General features: G+C 71.8%; 2 protein-coding genes across 4 annotated transcripts; one reads left to right on the forward strand and one right to left on the reverse strand.

Moving 5' to 3' along the window:
- Positions 1 to 368: 368 nt before the first annotated feature.
- SIGIRR (single Ig and TIR domain containing) lies at positions 369 to 6,982 on the forward strand. 3 transcript variants are annotated; one of them, XM_054576831.1, is made up of 10 exons: positions 369 to 386; positions 3,223 to 3,380; positions 3,956 to 4,154; positions 4,624 to 4,757; positions 4,869 to 5,009; positions 5,395 to 5,538; positions 5,758 to 5,860; positions 5,928 to 6,078; positions 6,261 to 6,450; positions 6,715 to 6,982. In XM_054576831.1, the coding sequence occupies exons 2-10, from the start codon at positions 3,374 to 3,376 to the stop codon at positions 6,876 to 6,878; spliced, it is 1,233 nt and encodes a 410-aa protein (XP_054432806.1). In that variant the 5' UTR covers positions 369 to 386; positions 3,223 to 3,373; the 3' UTR covers positions 6,879 to 6,982. The 3 variants fall into 3 exon arrangements, with proteins under 3 accessions (XP_054432806.1, XP_054432807.1, XP_054432805.1); XM_054576830.1 differs by lacking the exon at positions 369 to 386 and adding an exon at positions 2,448 to 2,658; XM_054576832.1 differs by lacking the exons at positions 369 to 386; positions 4,869 to 5,009 and adding an exon at positions 2,445 to 2,658.
- A 1,086-nt stretch (positions 6,983 to 8,068) lies between these two features.
- On the reverse strand, positions 8,069 to 15,973 carry PKP3 (plakophilin 3). Its single transcript, XM_054576790.1, has 14 exons — positions 15,893 to 15,973; positions 14,410 to 14,605; positions 12,392 to 12,471; positions 11,638 to 12,275; positions 11,429 to 11,552; positions 10,920 to 11,124; positions 10,475 to 10,649; positions 9,943 to 10,060; positions 9,702 to 9,872; positions 9,441 to 9,626; positions 8,821 to 8,974; positions 8,487 to 8,679; positions 8,326 to 8,413; positions 8,069 to 8,140 (listed from the first exon to the last, which is right to left on the reverse strand). The coding sequence occupies exons 1-14, from the start codon at positions 15,971 to 15,973 to the stop codon at positions 8,105 to 8,107; spliced, it is 2,445 nt and encodes an 814-aa protein (XP_054432765.1). The 3' UTR covers positions 8,069 to 8,104.
- Positions 15,974 to 19,498: the final 3,525 nt, after the last annotated feature.

The raw sequence follows: 19,498 nt of genomic DNA on the forward strand, positions 1-19,498 counted from the left end.
GGCTTTGGGGCTGCAGTCAAGGCAGGCTTCCTGGAGGAAGGAGAAGAGCTGGGGAGGAGCAGAACCACCGGAGGCACCCTGGGGGCTGGTGGAATCTCCAAGGAGCCCCTCGTGGGCTCCAAGCTCTGTGGTCGAGCAGGTGGTTTTGCCTCTGACTCTCAGGAGCTCAGCCGCCTGACAGTCCTGAGCGCCAGCCTTGGGCGCAAAGCGGGACACTTGGGTCCGCCCTCGGCCCTGGCTGTTGGGCGGGGCCGCACCTGTTGCCGCCGCTGGGGCTGTCGCCGCTGCGCACCTGCCCCAGGTGAGCCGCCCCGCCCCTACAGTCTCCCGCGCGCCCCGGGGAACTGGCAGCAGATGAGGGGCAGTCACGGTTCAGAGCCTCGGGGGTGAGTGGAGGTCGCCGAGTCCCAGGAGTCAGGACCAGGCCTGGTGCTTGGGGGGCCGGGAGCCCCTTACCCCGAGGAGCCTCTGCGCGGGCGCCGTCCCGCAGGAAGTGGTTCGGAGCCGGCCTGGCAGCCCGCGTCGCCCGGAAGCCCGAGCATGTCCGCTTACCGGCCTCCCGGGCCTCCCCGCTGCTCCAGACGCCGGCGGCGGCTTCCTCGTGACCTCGGCGCAGGAGGGGGATGGGGAGCACGCGACGCGCGGGGACACCCACCGACGCCCCACGCTGTGTCCGAGACCAGGGCCCTCCTAGGGCTGGGGCCCGGCCTGAGAAATGTGCCGGGGCCGCGGCGCGCCAGTGGCCGGGCGGAGCGGCCGCCATCTGCGCGCTCCCAGCCGCCGCCTGCGCGCCCCCGCCCTCTGCGCGCGCGCCCCCGGCCGCCCGAGTCCCGGCGGCCGCAGCTAAGGCGGGTCGCGGGGAGTGTGGCGGGGGAACGGGGCGTCGTGGCCGGGAGAGCAGGACGGAGCTGCCCTAGGCCTGCGAGGCTGCAGCTTCCTGTGCCCGTTCCTTCCTTCGGGAGACGCGCGGGGGCGCAGCCTGCGCGGGGCGCTGAGGCGCTGCGCGTCCTGGAGGAGAGGGATCCGCCGGGAAGCCGAGGGGGCTGCTGAGCGGCAGAACCGGCGGCGGGGCGCGGGCCGGGCCGTCCCCGAAGCTGGGGCAGCAGCCCCACCGTGCGGGCTGGAGGGTGGAGGAGCCCGGGCTTTCCTAGAACCGCGGGTGTGGGGCCGAAGGTGCTGGGAGGTGCGGGGGGCGGGCTTGCATTCGGAAACGCTGTTGGAGACAGAGCCTGAGGCCGTGTGGGTTGTTTTTTTGCTCCCTGGGAGGTGAGGGTGGATTTTAGGAGAGGAGGGGGCGTCCAGGCGCGGCTGGGAGCCGGTGGCACAGATGGGCGCACAGGTGGGGACGTTCTGGCAGGCGCTTTGTGAGACAGCGAGGCTGGTGGGGGACGCGGAGCGCTCCCCTCCGCTTCCTGCCTGGGCTCCTGCTCCTGGACAGGTCGCTGACTAGAGGCGGCAACTGCTCAGGGGCTCGGCTGTCTGCTCAGCCTCCCGGCCGCTGGGCAGCTGGGGGAGAGGCTGGAGCCAGCTTGGACCTCCAGCAGGCGCAGGCTCGGCTCTGTGGCACCCTCCTCACCCGAGTTCCGGGGTGGGGGCTCGGCCCGGTTGGCAGAGCTGGGCCCGATGCAGGGCGTTGGAAGACTGATGCGTGGAAGATGCCCCGCTGCCGACCTGTGTGGGCGAGGGCAGGGCAGGGCAGGGCCCCCTTTCTGTGGACATCAGTCCCAGCCACCTGTTGCTGGGCCCCAGGTCAGCCTGGGGGTGGAGTCTGTGGTGACCACAGGAAAAGCTGTCTGTGCCCCCAACCTGGGCTCAGAGCTGGGAGCCTCTGCCAAGGCCCCCGTTCACTGCCTCACTGGAGAAGCAGGCACTGGCCTCACATCCTGGCCTCTGGTCCAGGCCGACACCACAGCCCACTTGTAACTGCTCGCCGTTGGGGGGCCACACCTGGGAGGTGCACAGGGAGGGAACCAAGGAGCCCTGCTCGAGGCCCCGTGATTGGCAGGAGTTTCCTTAGGGTGCCCCCCCCCCACCGCCCCAGAGGTCAGGGACTAGAGACACAAGGGCCTGCTCACTTTGGCGGGGGAGCGAGGTGGGGGGGAGGACCTGGAGGCCCCCCTCACACCCCGGTGGGGCGCCGTGTGGGGTCCCCAGGAAGCAGGCCACGCTGCCCAGCTGGCCCCCTTGTGTGTGTGCAGAGTGGTCCTTGCCAGAGCCCCTCACCCTGCGTGGGCCCAGCCTCGGCCCCCCTCCGCCCCCTCCCCCCCCCACCGCGCCTCAGGAAGTGCAGAGCCTGGTGGGCTGGGCCGGGCCCAGAGGAAGGCGCCTACAGGAAGAGGTAGCGCAGGCGGAGCCGGGGCACCGGCGGCGGGCGGGGCTGCGGGAACCACCAACTGCCCGCCTGCCTGGAGGGGGTGGGCGCCTGGGTGGGGTTTAGGGTGAGGAGAGGATGTGACTGCCAGGCCAGGAAGCCACGGAAAAGTCCTGAGTAAAGCACACAAACAAAAGCCAGGTCCTCACCCCGTTTGGTGATGGGTCCAGAGCTGCCGTGGGGCTTCGGGCCGGGCCGGGGGCCCAGCTGAGCAGAGTTTGCGCCCCAGCACAGGTCAATGACCTCCATGACCTCCACCCCCTGCTGGAGCAAAGAGCCGGAACCAGGTGACTGGTGCCCTCCCGCAGCGGCCGGCGGCCCTGCGTGAGCCTGGGTCCTCGTTCCCGCGGCCTGCCTGGCAGAGGCCTGCCCGCGGAGTCAGGCCGGGCCGCAGGGGCCGCCGCTCGTGCGGCGCGTGTGCCCGCGGGAGAGGGGCACAGCGGGAGGCCGTGCGCGCGCCAGGGGCTTGTGGCCGGGCCGGGCCCCTGCAGGGGCTGTTCCCAGGGTGTGCTGCCCTGCGGACCAGAGCGTTGGAGGCGTGGGGCCTCCGGGCAGGCGTGTGGGGAGGGCTGTGCGTGCCGCCGCGGGCGTGGAGCGCAGAGAATGCGGGGGGGGGGGGCGTGTGTGTGAGGGGGCCGTCTCCTGGCCTTCTGAGGGGCCAGAGGGCATGGGCCCAGCCCCCCCGGGCCCCCGGGCGCAGGTGGAGGGCCCCTCCCCGGCCTTGTGCGAGGTGCTCCGCGCGACGCTGCTCTGGCTCCTGAGGGGCAGCGGGTGCCTGGGGCTGTTTGTGGCCAAAGTTACATGTTAACGCGCCCTGTTCTTGTTTAACTTGCTCTCTGGGATGGCGGCAGCCTCTGACCCATCCTGGCGCCCTGACGGACCCGCCACAAGGACAGAGAGGGCGTCCTGCCTAGCCCTGGGGTCCGGTCTGCGCAGCGGAGGAGCCCGCTCAGCCAGGGGTGGCGCCGTGCCCAGCTCGCCCCAGGAGGCCCCGGTCAGACCATGGCAGGTAGACAGGCGAGGGGATGGGTAGGAGCCCCCCACCCCCCGCCCCTGCGACCTCCTGCGCCTTGCAGGCTCCGGGCTGCCTTGTGGCCTGAGCTCTGCTTGCCCTCCGCCAGGCTTGTGGGGGTGGGTGCTGCCGGGGGCGGGGGCAGGGCGGAGGCGTGGGCGAGGGTGGTGGCTGGGGGCCCACGACACCGAGGTGAGGGCTGTCTCTTCTGGCTCCTGCTCCTAAGCCCACTTTGAAGATGAGAAAGTTCTGGCCTCAGGGAGGAGGGGAGGCTGGCCCGCGGTCAGCGCGGGGGCCTGGAAGCCGGCCCCTGCCCCCGCGAAGGTGCCCAGGCTGACTGCGGCGGCGCCGGGAGTGCCTGGCCCTTTCCACCAGGCAGCCGGGGCTCTTGTCCTGGCGGGCGAGCCGCCAGGCACTGGGCCCTGACCTCCATGGGGCTCCGGGGCGGACACGGGGCGGCCACCGAGCCACGCGTGCCGCTGGTCGGCCCGCTTCTCCTGCCCACAGGCTGCCTGCGGGCCGTGGGGCCAGGCGTCCTGAGTGCGGCCAACCTGCCGGCCATCTTCCCGCAGGTGCCTGCAGCAGGCCCCCCGACTTCCTCTCCCCTTCTGGGGCCCAGGCCCTGGCGCCGGCCCCGGGCAGCGCGGTCACTCTGAACTGCACGGCCTGGGTGGTCTCTCCGCCCCACTGTCCTCTGCCCTCAATCCAGTGGCTAAAAGATGGGCTGCCGCTGGGCAATGGGAGCCATTTTGACCTTCGGGAGGACTCCTGGTAAGAGAACCCCCCCCGCGGGCGTGCCCAGGGAGGTGGCCTGGCGGACCCACACCCTGGTCTACAGCCACCTGGCCATGGGCTGGGGAGCGGCTTCCTAGACAGGACGCGGGCCGAGCGCCACTCTGGACCCAGCCCGAGCGTCGGTCAGTGCCCGGAGGGACAGGCGGCCCGTGTGCATGCTCTCCTCACCCTGCTGCCCGGGGCCATGGTGCCGCCAGAGGCCTGAGGCCAAACGAGGCCCGGGCCATAGGGCCGAGCCTGGGCCCCGAGGGCCCCCGGGTTAGGGTGACTGGCCCTGGGCACACGCCGCCCTGTCCAGGTTCCGCCGCTTCCGCTAGTTTATGGCCCGAGGGCGGCCCAGGAAGGCCCTTCTGCAGCCTCTCTGGGTGCATCCAGGCAGGTGGGGCTCGGGGGTCCACGGATGCTCTCGCGCCCCAGGTGAGAGAGTGGGGCCTGGCCTCCCCAGGGCGGAGGCCAACTTGTCGCAGGTGCTTGTGTCCAGCGTCCTGGGGGTCAACCTGACCCGTGCTGAGGACTACGGGGCCTTCAGCTGCTCCGTCCGGAACGTCAGCTCCTCCTCCTTCACTCTCTGGAGAGCTGGTGAGGGGACACGGGGGGCAGCTGGGAGGGGGGCCTGGGGGCCTGAGGAGCCTGCGGCTGCAGGGGCCGGCGGGGGCGCTGCAGTGGCTCAGGCCGCAGCTCTGTCCGCAGGCCCGGCGGGCCACCTGGCTGCGGTGCTGGCCTCACTGCTGGTCCTGCTGACCCTGCTGCTGGCGGCCCTGCTCTACGTGAGGTGCCGTCTCAACGTGCAGCTCTGGTACCAAGACAACTACGGGGAGGTGGAGATGAACGGTATGTGGGCCGGGCCGGGCAGCGTCAGCCGCATGGCCTCCCTAGGCTCCCTCTGGGCGGGGAGTGCCCCGGGCAAGTGGGGGGCCCCTGGAGGTGGGGGATAAGGACGCATCGGCGCTGCGGGGCTCCGGGGAGCACACTAGGAGCGGGGCACAGGGCCCCCGTCTGCAGGAGGGGCCCAGTGGCCGGTCTCCTGGTTCGAGGACCCCCTCCGAATCCTGTATTGGGGAGGGGGCGTGGGCGGGGTCTGAGTCTGGGGTGCGGGCCTGGGCCCTGTGCGTGTGTGCGGGGGAGGGGGGGGAAGGGTGAGGCGACCCTCGGGGGCGGCACCTGGGAGTGGCGGCCCGGCCTGCAAAAGGCCGCGCTGATCCGCCGCCGTCTGCAGATGGGAAGCTCTACGACGCCTACGTCTCCTACAGCGACAGCCCCGAAGATCGTAAGTTCGTGAACTTCATCCTGAAGCCGCAGCTGGAGCGGCGTCGGGGCTACAAGCTCTTCCTGGACGACCGCGACCTCCTGCCTCGGGCAGGTACTGCGGGCGGGCAGCGGGTGGTGCGTGCCGTGCCGGGCCCCGCCCCCAGCGCCGGGCCCCGCCCCCAGTGCCGGGCCCCGCCCCGCGCCCCGCCTCTCACGCTCTCCCCTGAGCCCCGCCCCATCGCCACAGCCCTGCCCCCTAAGCCCCTCCGTGGGCCCCGCCCTCTCGCCTTGGACCCTGACCCCCTGGGTCCCCGCCTACCGCTCCTCGCAGAGCCCTCCGCCGACCTCCTGGTGAACCTGAGCCGCTGCCGGCGCCTCGTCGTGGTGCTGTCGGACGCCTTCCTGGGGCGGGCCTGGTGCAGCCACAGTTTCCGGTGGGTGTCGCGCTGCCGGCTGGGGGAGGGGCCCAGCGGCGACCTGCTGACTGTCCCGCCCCCGCAGGGAGGGCCTGTGCCGGCTGCTGGAGCTCACGCGCAGACCCATCTTCATCACCTTCGAGGGCCAGCGGCGCGACCCCGTGCACCCTGCGCTGCTCCTGCTGCGCCAGCACCGCCACCTGGTGACCCTGCTGCGCTGGAGGCCCGGCTCCGTGGTGCGGGGGCGGGGGCGGTGCGGCCCGGGGCGGGTGGGGTCCCGGGGCGCGCTGCCGGAGCTGTGGCCTTTGAGGTCCCAGGCGCCGATGGGTGCGCTGCCTGGCGGTGGTTGGGGCGGGGCTTTCAGCGTGCGCCTCCCCCGTGTGTTCACCCGCGCTCGGGGCCCCACCTTGGCCCCCAGACGCCTTCCTCTGATTTTTGGAAAGAGCTGCAGTTGGCGCTGCCGCGGAAGGTGCAGTACAGAACAAGGGAGGGAGACCCCCAGACCCGGCTGCAGGATGACAAGGACCCCATGCTGATTGTGCGAGGCCATGCTTCGCAGGGTCGGACCCTGGACCCAGAGCTGGACCCCGACCCCGAAGGGGACCTGGGTATGCGCACGCAGTCGCGCCCCGACCGGGAGAAACTGCCTGGGGGCGGAAGCGGGGCCGGACAGCCCCGAGGAGCGCAGAGAGGGGCTCAGGTGGCGGGGACTCCTGTTTTCTGGAGGGCGTGGCGCTCTCCCCGCGGAACCCCTCGCCTCCTGGCGTCTTCCCCAGAGGCGCTGGGTCTAAGGCCTGCCCGGGGCTGCGTCACCGCCCAGGAGGGTGAGCAGCGGCGAGCGCAGCCTCAGGGCTGGTGGTGTCCCTCTCCAGGTGTCCGAGGGCCTGTCTTTGGGGAGCCGCCAGCTCCACCGCAGGCCAGTGGGGTGCCGCCGGGAGAGGCCCGGGGCAGCGAGGTGGATGTCTCGGACCTCGGCTCTCGCAACTACAGCGCCCGCACGGACTTCTACTGCCTGGTGTCCGAGGAGGACATGTAGCCGGCCCCAGCCTCCGGCGGAGCCGCAGGATGACGTGCGCCCTGCCTGCCTGTGGCCCCGGACCCCCAGGGCCTGTCCTGGGGCCAGAGAAATAAAGTCTTTTTGGACCCTGCCTGGGCCTCCTCATGTCCTCTCCTGGGGCAGGGAGTGGGCACCCCGTGTCCCGGGCTGGCTCCTCGCGCTTCCTCGCGGGCTCTGCAGGCCCAGGGCCCCCGGCCTTTTCTCATTCCCACGGCTACTCCGGCACCGTCACCGCCAGCAAACCTCGAAGTCCACTCCAACCCCCGCCCCCCGCCCCGCCTCCGCGCTGCGGCAGCTCAGGCGGTGTCTTGCGCAGCCTCCACTGGTCCCTCTGTGAGGAGCAGCGCAGCCGCCCCCAGCCCCTCTGATCTAGACGGATGCAGCCCCCTTTGGGGACTCCAGGTTCTGAGCTTCGCTAAAGGGGCCCTTTGTTGTGAAAACATCAGTGGGAGCTTCACAGCCGAAGGCCGGCTCAGTGAGGGGGGCGGGGCCCCAGAACCTGCCGGATCCCAAGCCTCAGGCGCACAGCCTGCGATACCCTGGGCGGGCGCCTCCAGGCACGGGGGTGCAGGGCAAAGAGGGGGAGGGGGCCTCTGCCCCGGGAGCAGGACCCTGAAGTGGGGAGTGGCCACCGCTCTGAGCCTGAAGTCCCCAGCTCTGCTGTGTCCGCGCCTCCGGTGGCCGCTGCCTGGTGCCCTGCCCACGCTGCTCCCGGCCAGCTCTCCTCGCTGAACCCTCCCCCCACCCCCAACCCGAGAGGCCTGTGTCTGAGCCCAGGGGACGGCATGGCTGTGCTTGGGGACACGGGCACCCAGGGGTCGGACCAACCTAAGAAACACGCAGGACTGTGGTTGCTGTCTTCACAACCACCGTGTTTATTCCCGGCGCTGGCTGTCCTGAGGCACTGCCGGCCACAGGCAGCCCCACCTCTGCCCTAACCGGTCACCGCCCCACACACCAGAGCAGCTTCAAGCCCTGCCCCACTCCCTGCCCTGCGGAAGCCCAGTCCCCAGCTGCGTGCCCCCCGCCCCCTCCCCTGTCTTCTCCCTGGCGGCCCAGGCCTTTCCAAGGCGCATGCGGGGCAGCAGCGAGTGGCCCCTGGGCCTTCAGCCTTGTTCTCCAGGCCGGCCGGCAAGCGGCATGGAGCCGAGCCCGTCCCGCGGAGGCTGGGCCGAGTCGCGTTGTCCTCCCAGGGAAGGCCTCGCCTAGGGGCCCAGGAAGTCCTCCTTTCGGTAGCCCTTCTGCAGTTGGGGGGGGACGGCGAATGAGAGGGTGCCGGCCACCCTGCAACCCGCCCCGCCCCCCGGGCTGCTGGTGTGCACCCCTCTCCCGGGGTCTCCGGCGCCACCCCGGTGTGTGAGCCCCAGCATGCGCTGCCCCGAGGCCCCGCCGCCGGGCCGGCCTGCCCCCGGTTGCCGGAACGTACCGCCCGGAAGTCCCGGTGGAGCTTGCTGTACTGCCACAGGTTGGCCAAGAGGCTGGAGGCTGCCCGGGAGGACTTCTCACTGTCGGGGCTGAGGGTGGAGAGGGGGGGTCAGCGGGGCACGGGCAGGGCCGAGGCGGGCGGGGCGGCGGGGCGGCCCTCACCTGTCGCGCTTCTTCTTGATGAAGACCAGCTTGCGGAGTCCGTCGAAGTACAGCAGGTCCCGGGCCGCGACGGGGCTGGCCACCACCAGGTGGTTGAGCACAGCAATGATGTTCACCAGCACGTCGGCCGGGGGAGACTTCTCGCCCACGCTGCCCGGCAGCTTCTCGATCAGGTGGCTCACCACCTTGGTGGCTGGGGCGGGGGGGCAGGAGGTCAGTAGGTCAGTGTCTGCCCCACTTCCGCCCCCGGGGGCTGGCGAGAAGGCAGCCCGGCTGGGCAGCAATAAGGACCAGACCCCGGGGAGAGCCCCCTGGGCGGGCGGAGCTGACTCACACATCTCATCCTTGTTCCTGGCGTTCCGGGACAGGTTCCGGATGAGGCCGGTCAGCGAGCGCAGCTGGTGGTGGTCGGCCGTGCGGACGCGGTCCAGCAGCGGGTTCAAGATGCGCTCCTGCTCCAGGGCCAGGCGGCTGAGCACGCCCGCCCACTGACGGGGAGAGGGGCTGCTGAGAACAGGCGAAGACCCCGCGCCCCTCCGCGTCCTCGGGTCCCCTCGCGGGGGAGCTGAGGCGGGACTGGCTCCCGTCCCCGGGCACCCCAGCCGGTCCTCACCGAGCGTGGCTCCGCTTGGGCCCCGCCGGCTTCGACCTCCTGGCACCTCCGCCCGGGCCCCGTGCGGAGCCTGGAGGCGCCCAGCCCCAAGGCCTGTCCAGCCTGGGAGGCCGACCTCGTAGCCCTGCTGCCCCACAGACGTCCCCTGTCTCGTCCCTCCTGCTCGGCTCTGAGGCCGTCGCCCCCCCCCCCCGCCTCCTCCCCTGTCTCTCTGGGGTCCGGGCCCACCCACGGTCCCGCCGTCCCTCTCCCAACAGACTGCAAACTCCTGGACAGCAGCTCTCGTCCCTCCCCCGCCCCCGCACCCCACATGGCCCCTGTAGGGCTCTGCGGCCCCTCACCCTGCGGTCGCCGGCGGTGATGTTCTGCAGGGCGCCGGCGGCCGCCTCCGTCGTGTGCCGGTTGAGCTCGCAGCGCTGCAGGAGGCGGTTGTACAGGCCCACGATCTGGGGGCTCCACAGCCACTCGAGGCCCTTGGGGTCCTTAGACACCTCGGCGAAGGTCAGCGCGTCCGCGGTGAGGGGCAGCTGGGCAGGGAGGCACGAGGGTCAGCCGGGGTGGGGCCGGGCGCCCTGCCCCCGCCCGCCCAGGCCCGAGCCCACCTCTCGCAGCCGCCGGCTCTGTGGCGTGAAGCAGCCCACCACCTCGCCGGGCGGCGCGCCGGCCACGTCCCTGCGGCCCCGGCCCTCCAGGCGCTGCAAGGCCGACGGTGGCATCTCGTCGTACAGGCGGTAGGACAGGTTCCTCAGCACGCACACGGCGTTCTCCACGCTCTGCGGCGGGCGGACTGCGGTCAGGCCAGGCTGGCGTCCCCCCGCCCCCCCGGCACTGGCGGCCCCTCACCTTGTCCTCGCACTTGCCCACGTCCAGGGCGTGGTCGATGTAGGTGACCAGGGCGTCCACCAGCCCGTGGCACTCACGCATCTTCTGGCGGGTGGCCTGGGAGGCTGAGCTGAGGTTCCTGCGGACGGAGGCCGGTCAGAGTCCCCCACGGGGACCCCAGGGAGAGCCCGCCCCAGGGGGACCCGAACCCAAGGCTGAGGGTCCTCAGCGCACCTCCCCCGGTCCCCCACCAGGCCCCCCCCTGCCGGCCAGGTCCCCCGCACGACCACCCCGCCCACGCCGCGAAGCGTCCAGAGGCAGCGATGAACGTCAGACCAAGCCCCTGAGTTAACGAGACCTGAGCCCGCCGGCCTCGCGCCGGGCGGCCCGCTTCACCCCTGCGTGAGCTCCCAGCCTTGCCTGCTCCGTCTCCGTCCAGCCCCCCGGCTGCCTCCGCTTTGTCATCAGGCCTCCCAGGCCCAGCTCGCTCCCCATGGCCGTGCCTCGGCCTTTCCCGGCCAGCGGCCCCCGCCTGGGCTGCCCGCCGGCGCACCTGAGGAAGCCCGTGGCGTTGTAGAAGATCTCGGACTCAGAGGCGTTCTGCTGGATGAGGGGCGGGCCCCCCGCGCCCGAGAGGGGGCTCAGCACCAGGTCTGTGAGCTGCTCCAGCGTGTCTCGGGCCAGGCGGTCCTTCAGGTGGTCGCTGGAGGACAAGTTCCACAGGATCCCTGGGGCGGTGGGACCGAAGCCGCGGTCAGGGGCAGCTCAGCGGTCCCTCTGGCTCTCCCTCGGGCGGTGGGGCTCGTGTTTGAGCTTCCCGCCTGGCGTGTGAGCCCCGCGCGCGGGGTCACGGGGCTGCAGCAGACCCTGGGGCCACAGCCCTGCGTACGCTGCCCCAGGGGTAGTCGCCAAGCCAAAGGAAGGGGCGGGAGCGGGCGGGCGGGCACGGGGACGGGCACGGGGAAAGGGCCGGCCGGCGGGGCGGGCGGCGGGGTCACCTGTGACGTTCTTGCGCAGTTCATCGTCCTGCTCGCGCAGCGTCCGCAGCAGCTCGAAGATGCCGTTCTCCTCCACCAGGGCCAGCTTGTTCTCCGCGTTGTCGTAGATGAGGTTGCGCATGGCGCCCGTGGCGTGGCGCTGCACCTCCTGGTTGGCGTGGTTGAAGAGCTTCACCAGCCGGGGCACAGCCTGGAGGCTGCGGGCCTGCAGGCACACACGCGCCGCGTCAGCACGCGTGTGCCCACGGCGCATGCAGACGTGTGCAGCGGGGGGGAGGCATATACAGACGTGAGCAGGTGTGTGCACGTGTGTGCACGGGCGGGAAGGTGTGTGTAGAGGTGTGCACAGTAGTGTGCAGGTGTGTGCACATTGCTCCCTCCAGCTCCTCCTCTGCGGAGGAGGCTCTGGTCAGCGTGAAGCCTCCCCCGTCAGCTGGGGGCAAGGGCGGGTGGTCGGGGGCAGAGGTCAGGGAGAGCTGGGGGCCAGCAGGGGGTCACAGGGCGGGCACCTGCTTCTTGGCCGCTGCGTCGCTGTAGCACTTGTGCTGGATGTAGGCCGCTCCCAGCACCTGCAGGTTCGGGTCCGAGGCCATGAGGTACTTGACTGCCGAGGGCAAGTCGATGTCGTTGAAGCTGCAGAGACGGGGCCAAGAGTCAGGCCAACCCTGGGGTGACTGGGGCCACGGCACAGCCCCTCCCCACGCCGGGCCAGGCTCACCCGCTGCTGAGCCTCTGCAGAGCGCGCTGACCGCTGTAGCTGTCCAGCCCCCGCACGTCCGGCAGGTGGCCGGCATCGCCCAGGCTGAGGCTGAGGCTGCGCACGGAGGGCGCCCGGGCCACAGGCTCCAGGAGGGGCCCCGGCACAGCCCCAGCCCCGACGCGGCTGCGGTGGCTGCTCTGGAACCGCTGCAGGGTCCGCATGGCGGGCGCGCGGATCGTCCGGCCGGGCGGCGGCCCCTCTACAGCCTCGGGCCAGTCCAGGCCCCCTGCCCGGCCGGAGCTGGAGCTGGCCTGGCGCTCGTAGGCAAAGGCCCGGTAGGCGGCGGCGGCGGCGGGCTCCAGCTGCTCGGACGCTACGCTGCAGTGGTCGTCCAGGCCCCCGGGCCCCAGCCGCAGCGAGCGCAGGGACAGGGTGTCGTAGTCCGCCCGGCCGCCCCCTGCGCCCCCGCGCTCGTGGAAGGACACGGGCCGGGTGGCCATGGCTGCGGCGGGCTGGCCTGCCCCGTACCCCGCGACCCCAAAGGCGCTGACCCCGTTGTGGGCGGCACTCAGCCTCCGGCTGCAGCTCAGGTCCACGGCCGAGCGGGAGGACCAGGCGGCCTGGCCGTAGGCGGGCTTGGCGATGGGCCGGAAGGTCTGTGGGCAGGACGGGGAGGGCGGTGAGGCGGCCGGGGCCCTCCCGGACCCTGAGACCCCCGCCTCTCCCGTGGGACCGCGGCGCCCAGGCTGTGGCCGGGGCGGGTGCCACTCACCGAGGCGCTGTCCCCGCCGAGGCCCTGTGAACGGGAGCTGAAGCCCGCCTGCAGGGTGTGGTACTGGCCTCTCGACGTGCCTGCGGATGAGACGGCAGCAGCTCGGCCGGGCCCGGTCGCAGAGCGCTGGTCTCCTGCCTGCCCCCGCCAGGGCCCTGGGGTCGAGGGCAGGGGCTGGGGGCCGGCGGCCGCGGCCCCGGTCCCCACCGTCGCCTCGTCTGGCTCCTCTGACGGCAGCCCTGGCGGCCCCCCTCCCGCAGCCTCGTCTCCCCCAGCGGTGCTGGGGGACGGGCACGCTCGGCCTGCGGACCCCCGGCCCCTCCGGGGGCGGGCCAGGGGCTCCTGCGCCGGCTCCCCGGCCTGTGCCAGGGCCCGGAGCCTGGTGCCACGCTGGGCATGCCGGGCACCAGGAGGCCACGCTGACGTCCTGTGAGCCCGTCCTGTGCTGCGGTCACGCAGGGCGGGGCTTTGCTCGCTGACAGTGTCCCTGGACCGGTCCGTCCTGAGGGGCTGTTCCCGGTCCCACCTGGCAGAGCCACCCCCACGCCATTCAGCCGCTCACAAATGGAGGGCGCCGTGCCCGCCCGACGCCGCGGGGAGTGGACGGGCAGGGGGCGGGGAGATGGGTTGTGGTGAGCACGTGGCGGACGGACAGACGGTCGGGCCGGAGGTGGCGGGATAGCTGAGCCGGAGGGAGCACTGGCTGGGAGGGTGCGGGGCAGCCCGCGGGGCGGGGTGGACGGACAGGTGGCGGGTACCGGCCCCGGCGGCGCGGAGGCACAGCCTCGGGGGTTCTTGGGTGGGGGGCTGCCTGGGGGACCCGTGTCTGCCCGGGTCCCTGCGGTCCCGTCCCCCCACAGGACTCAGGTGGGGAGGAGGCAGGGGCCTCTGTCTCAGACCTGCTTCCGGGCAGCGGCTATTAACCCTTTGACGCTAGCGAGGCTGAGCCCGGGGACCCTACCCCCACCCCAAATTATAATCTCCCTGCCCCTAATGGCAGGGCAGCCAGGGTGGTAATTAACCCTTCCCTGCTCCACCCTCCACCCCGTGACCCCTGGGCGCCGACCAGGCCGCCGGGGCGGCTGAGGCCTGGGCATGGGGGATGGGGGGTGGGGGGAGGACCCCCGGCTGCCCTGGTGACCCCTGTGCCAGCCAACCTGCACGGGGACCACTGTGGACCGAGGCCACCGCCCTGGCACCCTGGCAGGAGCACCTCTCTAGCCCGGGTCCCTGTTGCTGTGGCTGAGGGAGGGAGTGGCCAGAACAGCCAGGCACACACTCACTCACACCCCCACAGGATGCACACCCGTGGGCTCACGCTCGCACGCACACAGCGTGCACACGCCAGTGGAGCTGGGGCTCCGGCCCAGGACGGGCTGCCTGGCACTGAGGGCCCCCCCCGGCCGTGGTCACGGAGAGTATCTGGGTCACTCCAGCGGGGCCTCCCCTGCAATTCCGCAGGGGACCCTGGTCAGACAGGCAGGCAGGTGGCGCTGGCCCAGGATCCTGGACCCGCCCTCACGTTTCTGTCTGCTGTTCCTGCGGGGCGTGGGGGTGGGGAGGGGCCCTGGAGCTGGGGCGCCTGTCTCCCTGGCACGGATGTGCGCGCCCGCCTGTCTCTGGGGCCGTGTGTGAGCCTGTCATGGGGCGGGACGTGTGCATGTTCCCGGTTTGCCCCCGGAGACGGGCCTGCTCTGCGCCGTGTGCCGCGTGCCGTGTGCCGTGTGCCGTGTGCCAGCCGCCCTGCACAGGGGCGCAGGGCTGAGGCGCAGGGGGGCCCCGCCAGGCCCGCCTGGAGGACCCCCGGTGCCCGGGGGGAGCGGGGAGCCCCACCCATGGCTTCTCCCACACCCTCTTGGGCGGGGTGGGTGACTCAGGGCAGGCCCTGGTGAGTCAGGGAGCTGAACCCTGGAGCCAGCCTCATCGGGGCCTCTGGCCTGGCACCACCACACCCGCCGAGGCGGCCCCCGCCGCCCCTGCCGCCCCGCCACCCCCGCCGCCCCGCCGCCGGCACCCACCTCTGGCTGTCGCGGCCAGCCCGTCGGGCTCGGCGGTCCCGTTGTGCCTCGGCTGCTGGCCCAGCTGCAGCAGGCGCGCCCGGACCTGCTCCTGAACCCGGGCGGCCCGCAGCCGCTCGGCCTCCGGCCCCTCTGTGCCCCGGCGGTCCAGCTGCAGGTCTGAGGGCAGCGCCAGGGAGCACACGCCGGCCTCGGGCTGCAGGGCCGACAGCAGGAAGTTGCTGTCCTGCATGGCCGCGGGCCGGCGGGCCTGGGGCCGCCTGGCCTGGGCCGCCGCGGACGCCTCCAGCCTGCACTGTCTTCAGGTGTCGTCCTGAGCGGCCCTGTCCCCGAAGTTCCCTCCCCACTGGCCCGCAGACAGACGCCGCCCAGCCCAGAGCTCCGCTGGGGGCGGGGACACCTGGGCCAGGTGGGAGGGCGGGGCCGCCTGCTTAAGGTGGAATTTGGGCGGGAGAACAGGCGCTGCGTGGCCCGGGTCCTGGCCTGGCCGCCCCTCCTTCAGCCGGGCCGGGCTGGGCCGCAGGGCTCTGGGCCCAGGTTTGCTCCCTGTCCGTCAAGGCCCCACCAGGGCCCTGGGGCCGGGGGGGTGGGCTCGCCAGGCCCTGCCGGACTCTAGGCGGTGCCAGGGACCTGACCGGGCGGCCGAGGGGGGCCTAGGAGGCGCTGAACAGTTTAAAAAAAATAGAGTCACTATAAGGAGTCGGGGTCAGCGCTAGGGGCCAGGGTTAGGGTACAGGGCGAGGGCGGAGCTTCCCCAGGGCCCAGCTCTCCGACCTCTGTCCCTAGGCGCTGGGAGCCCCTACCAGCCCCCCGCCCATCCCCAACGCCTCTGGGGGCTGGCTGGGCCCCTGGCACCCTCCCAGGCTCCTGCCCTCAGGCCGTGCGGTGGGAAGCGCTCCCAGCCCATGAGTCAGGGCTGTGAAGGGGCACGGGCGGGGCCCCCACGGGGCCGACTCGGAGGGGCCTCTCCCAGCTGCCGGGCAGGGCCGAGCACGCAGAGCCAGGACTCAGCGGGGGGGCAGGAGGCCCGGGGTCTCCCGGAGCCCCTCGCCCGGCTGGGCCGGCCGCCGCGGGCCTCCCGGTAGGCCTGGCGCGGGCCTGGCAGGGGAATGAAGGGGGGCCTCGTGGGCCTTTTGGGTTCCCCTCGCAAAGCGCCGTGGGCCACTCTCACAGCCCCCCTCGCCCTAGGGCCTGCCTCTGGCCCTCGGCCCCCCTCCTGTGGCTGCCCCCCGACCCGAGACAGTGGCCTTACTGTGGAGTCAGTCCTGGCAGGGATGTGGTTCCAGGGGGGAAGGGTGGTGGGGGCAGAGGCCTGGCGAGGAGGAAGAGGGCTCAGTGGGGGTGGGGGCTCCAGGGACGGTCAGAGGGCAGCGTGGGGGGGGTTACGGGGCGGTGTGGGTGTTTATGGGTCCCTGGAGAGGTCAAGGTGGCGCTGGGGTGGGGCCCGAGGGCCGGAGGCGGAGCTGCGGGGTGGGAGACCTACCCTGGTGGTGGTCCAGACACCGCCGGGCTCGTGGCTCATCCCCAAAACTGCCGCTGCCCACGGAGGGGTCCTGGGCTCCATCCCCGGCCCAGGGAGTTTGTCCAGGGAGGCGTCTCACTGCGGGACAGAGCTGTGGGGGCACCGAAGGGCGGGGAGGGAACGCCCGCACACCCAGCTCATCAGACCGGTTGCTTCCCTGGAGACGTGTTCGGTGTGGAAAAATCCCGGGAGACAAGTTTGTGCGGTGCAGGGTGCACCTGGAGGCACACGCCTGGACAGGGCCAGGCCCGCCCTTCGCCGGGGTCCACCGGGGCCCCCGGGGGCCCGCCTGGCACACGACTGGGGCCGCTGCAAGCAGGGGTCCAGTGGGCCCGTGGGGAGACCCCAGGCGGAGGGGACTTCGGTGGGGGTCACAGCCATGGGAGGGAGAGGAGGCACCCCGGTGGGGGTGGCCCTGTTTTCAACAGCTTGTGGGGTCCCCAGGGCCAGTTCTGTGAGGCTGCCCCTCTCCTCTTGGCAGGGAGGGCTGTGGGTGCCCAAAGCTGTGACGAGCCCCCTGACAGGGGGACCCTCCCCACGCGGACCTCCCGCCTCTGCCATGCGGAGCCCCAGCAAAGCCTGGGGGCCCGGCTCACTCTCCCCTCTTGCCACGGGGCCGGGGGGCCCGGCTACGGCCTGGGCCTGCCCCGCTGCCCTCAGCCTCCGGCTGGGGCCCACCTGCCCCCTGGACAGCTGTCCTTGGCCCTCCTCTGCCAGGACCCAGGCCGGGGGAGGGAGCGAGGAGGGACCCGGTGGGCTTCCTGGAGGAGGCGGGTCTGTGGCAGAGGGAGGGGCTTTGCCTGGAGAGCTTAGGGGGGCCGCTGTGCGGCGGAGCCTGGGGTCCTGCATTCGGCCCCTCCAGGTGCCTCTGGCCTTCAGGGTCAGACCCAGGAACCGGGGCGCCTCCAGTGGTGAGTGAGCGGCTCCCTTCCTGGGCAGGCAGGTGGGGGGGGGCCTGAACCCTGCCCAGATGGGAGGAACGGATGGGCTGGGGCGCCTCCTGAAAGAGGGGATCCCCCAGGCGGCCCTCACACATGTCTGTGGAAGAGGAGCCGGGGAGAAGAACAGGGGTTCAGGACGAGGGGCCTCAGGGCCAAGAGTCAGAATCGGGGGCGGGGAGGAAGGCCCCCGGAGTGGCCTTTGGTGACCTGGAGGTGGGGGAGGGACAGGCTCCTGCGGTCAGGAGCCTGGAGGGGGTTATTAGGAGCAGAAGATGGCATGATGTTAACAGCAAAATAATATGCAAAACAAAACTCAGAAGTGCGCAGGCGCACCGAGAAGTTAAGCAGCCGCGGGTGGGGGCCCGCAGGGGTGGGGCGGGGCCCGCTCAGCCGCCGCGCCTGCTGCCAGTGGACGGGTGGGCAAGGGCGCAGCGCTTCCTCAGGTCCCCCAGAGGCACGGCGCCTGCTGCCTCTCGGCTCCAGCCAGGGGCGTCCGGGTGCCGCGCTGGGACGCGCCCACACTCGCAAACCTTCCCACGTCCTGTGGTCTGGGCTCTCCCTCCAAGGCCAGCCCGGCCCCCGCTTCCTCCAGGGAGCCTACCTGGAGTGCCGCCCTGGGCCCCGCCCCAACCCTCGGTGGCCCTGCACGGAGCACAGGGGACCTGGCCGCCTCTGGGCCCCGAGCCCTGCCCTGCGCCTTTGGTTGGCAAGGTGCCTGAGGGTCCCCCCCGCCCCCCCCCCGCGGTCCCAGTGGCTCCAGGGTGTGAGCGGCACCTTTCATCTGCGATCCCACCCTCCACCCCGTCCGCCCACCCCTCGTTCTGAGCGCTTCCTGTGCACGGGCGCTTCTCAGGGACAGGCATGTGCCACCGCCACAGGCGCAGCTTTCTGCTGGGGTCCACTGGGGTCCGCAGACAACGGACAAATCGGCCCCCAGGCCGCGGAGCCTGTGCGGGCTGTGGGGAGGCCGCAGCCCCGGCGGAACCCGTGCGCTGCAGGGGGGCCGCGCCGCACCGCAGGACTGTGACCGGCACAGGGTGGCTGGAGCCACCGCCAGATGGGGCGTCGAAGGGGCCGGGGGATCCTCGGTGCTTTTGGCAGGGGCTGACGACCAGACGCGTGTTTCCAAAGAGCAGCGTTCTCTGTGGCGAGGCTGAGTTAAAGGGAGCGGAGAGGCTGCGGGCGGCCTGGGCCTGCCGGGGCGGGGAGCTTGGGGACAGACGGCCACCTGCCCTGTCCCAACAGCGCGTCCCCGTCACCGCGGAGAGCGAGCCGCCGAAGCTGCCTGTCCGTCCCGAGAGGACTCCCGTTTACAAAGGGCGGCCCGCGTACCGGGCGGGGCGCTCGGAGGGTGGGTCGCGTCTGTGCTCAGCCCTCACGGGAACCTCAGGAAGGCAAAGGTGTGACCGCCTCCTTGTTGCAGACGGGCAACCGAGGCCCCTTGAGGCTGAGGAAGCTTCCAGAAGTTGCAGCGCGCGCTGGGGGTGCAGAGAGATGTCCCTCCCGCCCCGCGTGACAGCAGGGCAGGAGCAGCCTCGGGGGCCAGCGCTGGCTGGCGGGGCGGAGGCCTTGGGGCGCGCCCAGGGGTCCGCCTGCTGGGGCCAGCCCGCCTCCGCCGCCGGAGCTGGCGGGCTCAGGCCGCTCGCGGTGCCCGGCGGTTTAGCTTTAGTTCTGGTTTAAACTGGGCCCTGTGCCGCGAACCTTTGCGCACACGGCTGTCCCTCAGAGCCCCTGGCCCGCGGGCGCTCAGCCCCTGGACGCCTTTTGCTTGGAGGGCATCAGGGCACCATTCGGGGCTGGCACTGCCTCCCCCTCAGGACTGGGCAGGCGTTTTGTGGACTCTGCCTCGTCCAGGTGGGGCTGTGATCCCCGGCGCCTGCCGCCCGCAGGGTCCTGGCCGCTGGAGCCAGTGACGTCGCGTGCGTGTGTTAGGGGTACTTTCCTGGCAACTGCGCGTTCTGGCCCGCATTTATTTTGACAAAGTTGTCTCTGCTACGTCGCTGGGCTATGATTCTGTCTTCCCTTCTCTCGTCATCTGGCTGAGCTCTGCGCCATCCTCTGCCGTCTCCCGGGAACTGCTTTTGGCGCCTCTTTGCCGTCCGCTCCGTCTGGCGTGCTTTCCTCGAACCCGCCTCCTGCTCCCGGCTGGGTCTTCGCCCACGGCTGCTCTTACTTGTGAACTTGCTGAAGTGGCTTTTCGTTCTGCAAGGGTTTTATTTTTCTTTTCTACCCCCCCTCGCCCCCCAAGTGGTGTCAGGTAATTCCCATTTTCTTCGTTTGCATCGTTGATCTACAACAAGGCTTTATTTATTTATTTTCTCAGCAGTTTCAGGTTCACAGCGACGTGAAGAGCAAGGAATTGCCCCGCTCTGCCCTCGGCGCGCTGCCTCCGCCCTGACCAGCGTTCCCCAGCAGAGGGCGCCGTCGTCACGCCCGGTGAACCGGCCCCGCCGCGGCAGCACCCGCCGGAGCTCACCGTTCACACCAGGGCTTAGCCTTGGCGCTGCGCAGTCCATAGGTCTGGGCAAAGGTCTGCTCCCGCCCGGCCCCGGCCCCGCCAGCCGCTGAGCTTCCCGCGCCTTTCCCAGAGTGTCGTGGAGTCGGCGTTCTGCTCCCTGTCGCCCTT

The sequence above is a fragment of the Pteronotus mesoamericanus genome, unplaced genomic scaffold, assembly GCF_021234165.1.
Source record: "Pteronotus mesoamericanus isolate MK-2021 breed Mesoamerican mustached bat unplaced genomic scaffold, CSHL_Meso_final contig_349, whole genome shotgun sequence".
Classification (NCBI taxonomy): Eukaryota; Metazoa; Chordata; class Mammalia; order Chiroptera; family Mormoopidae; genus Pteronotus; species Pteronotus mesoamericanus.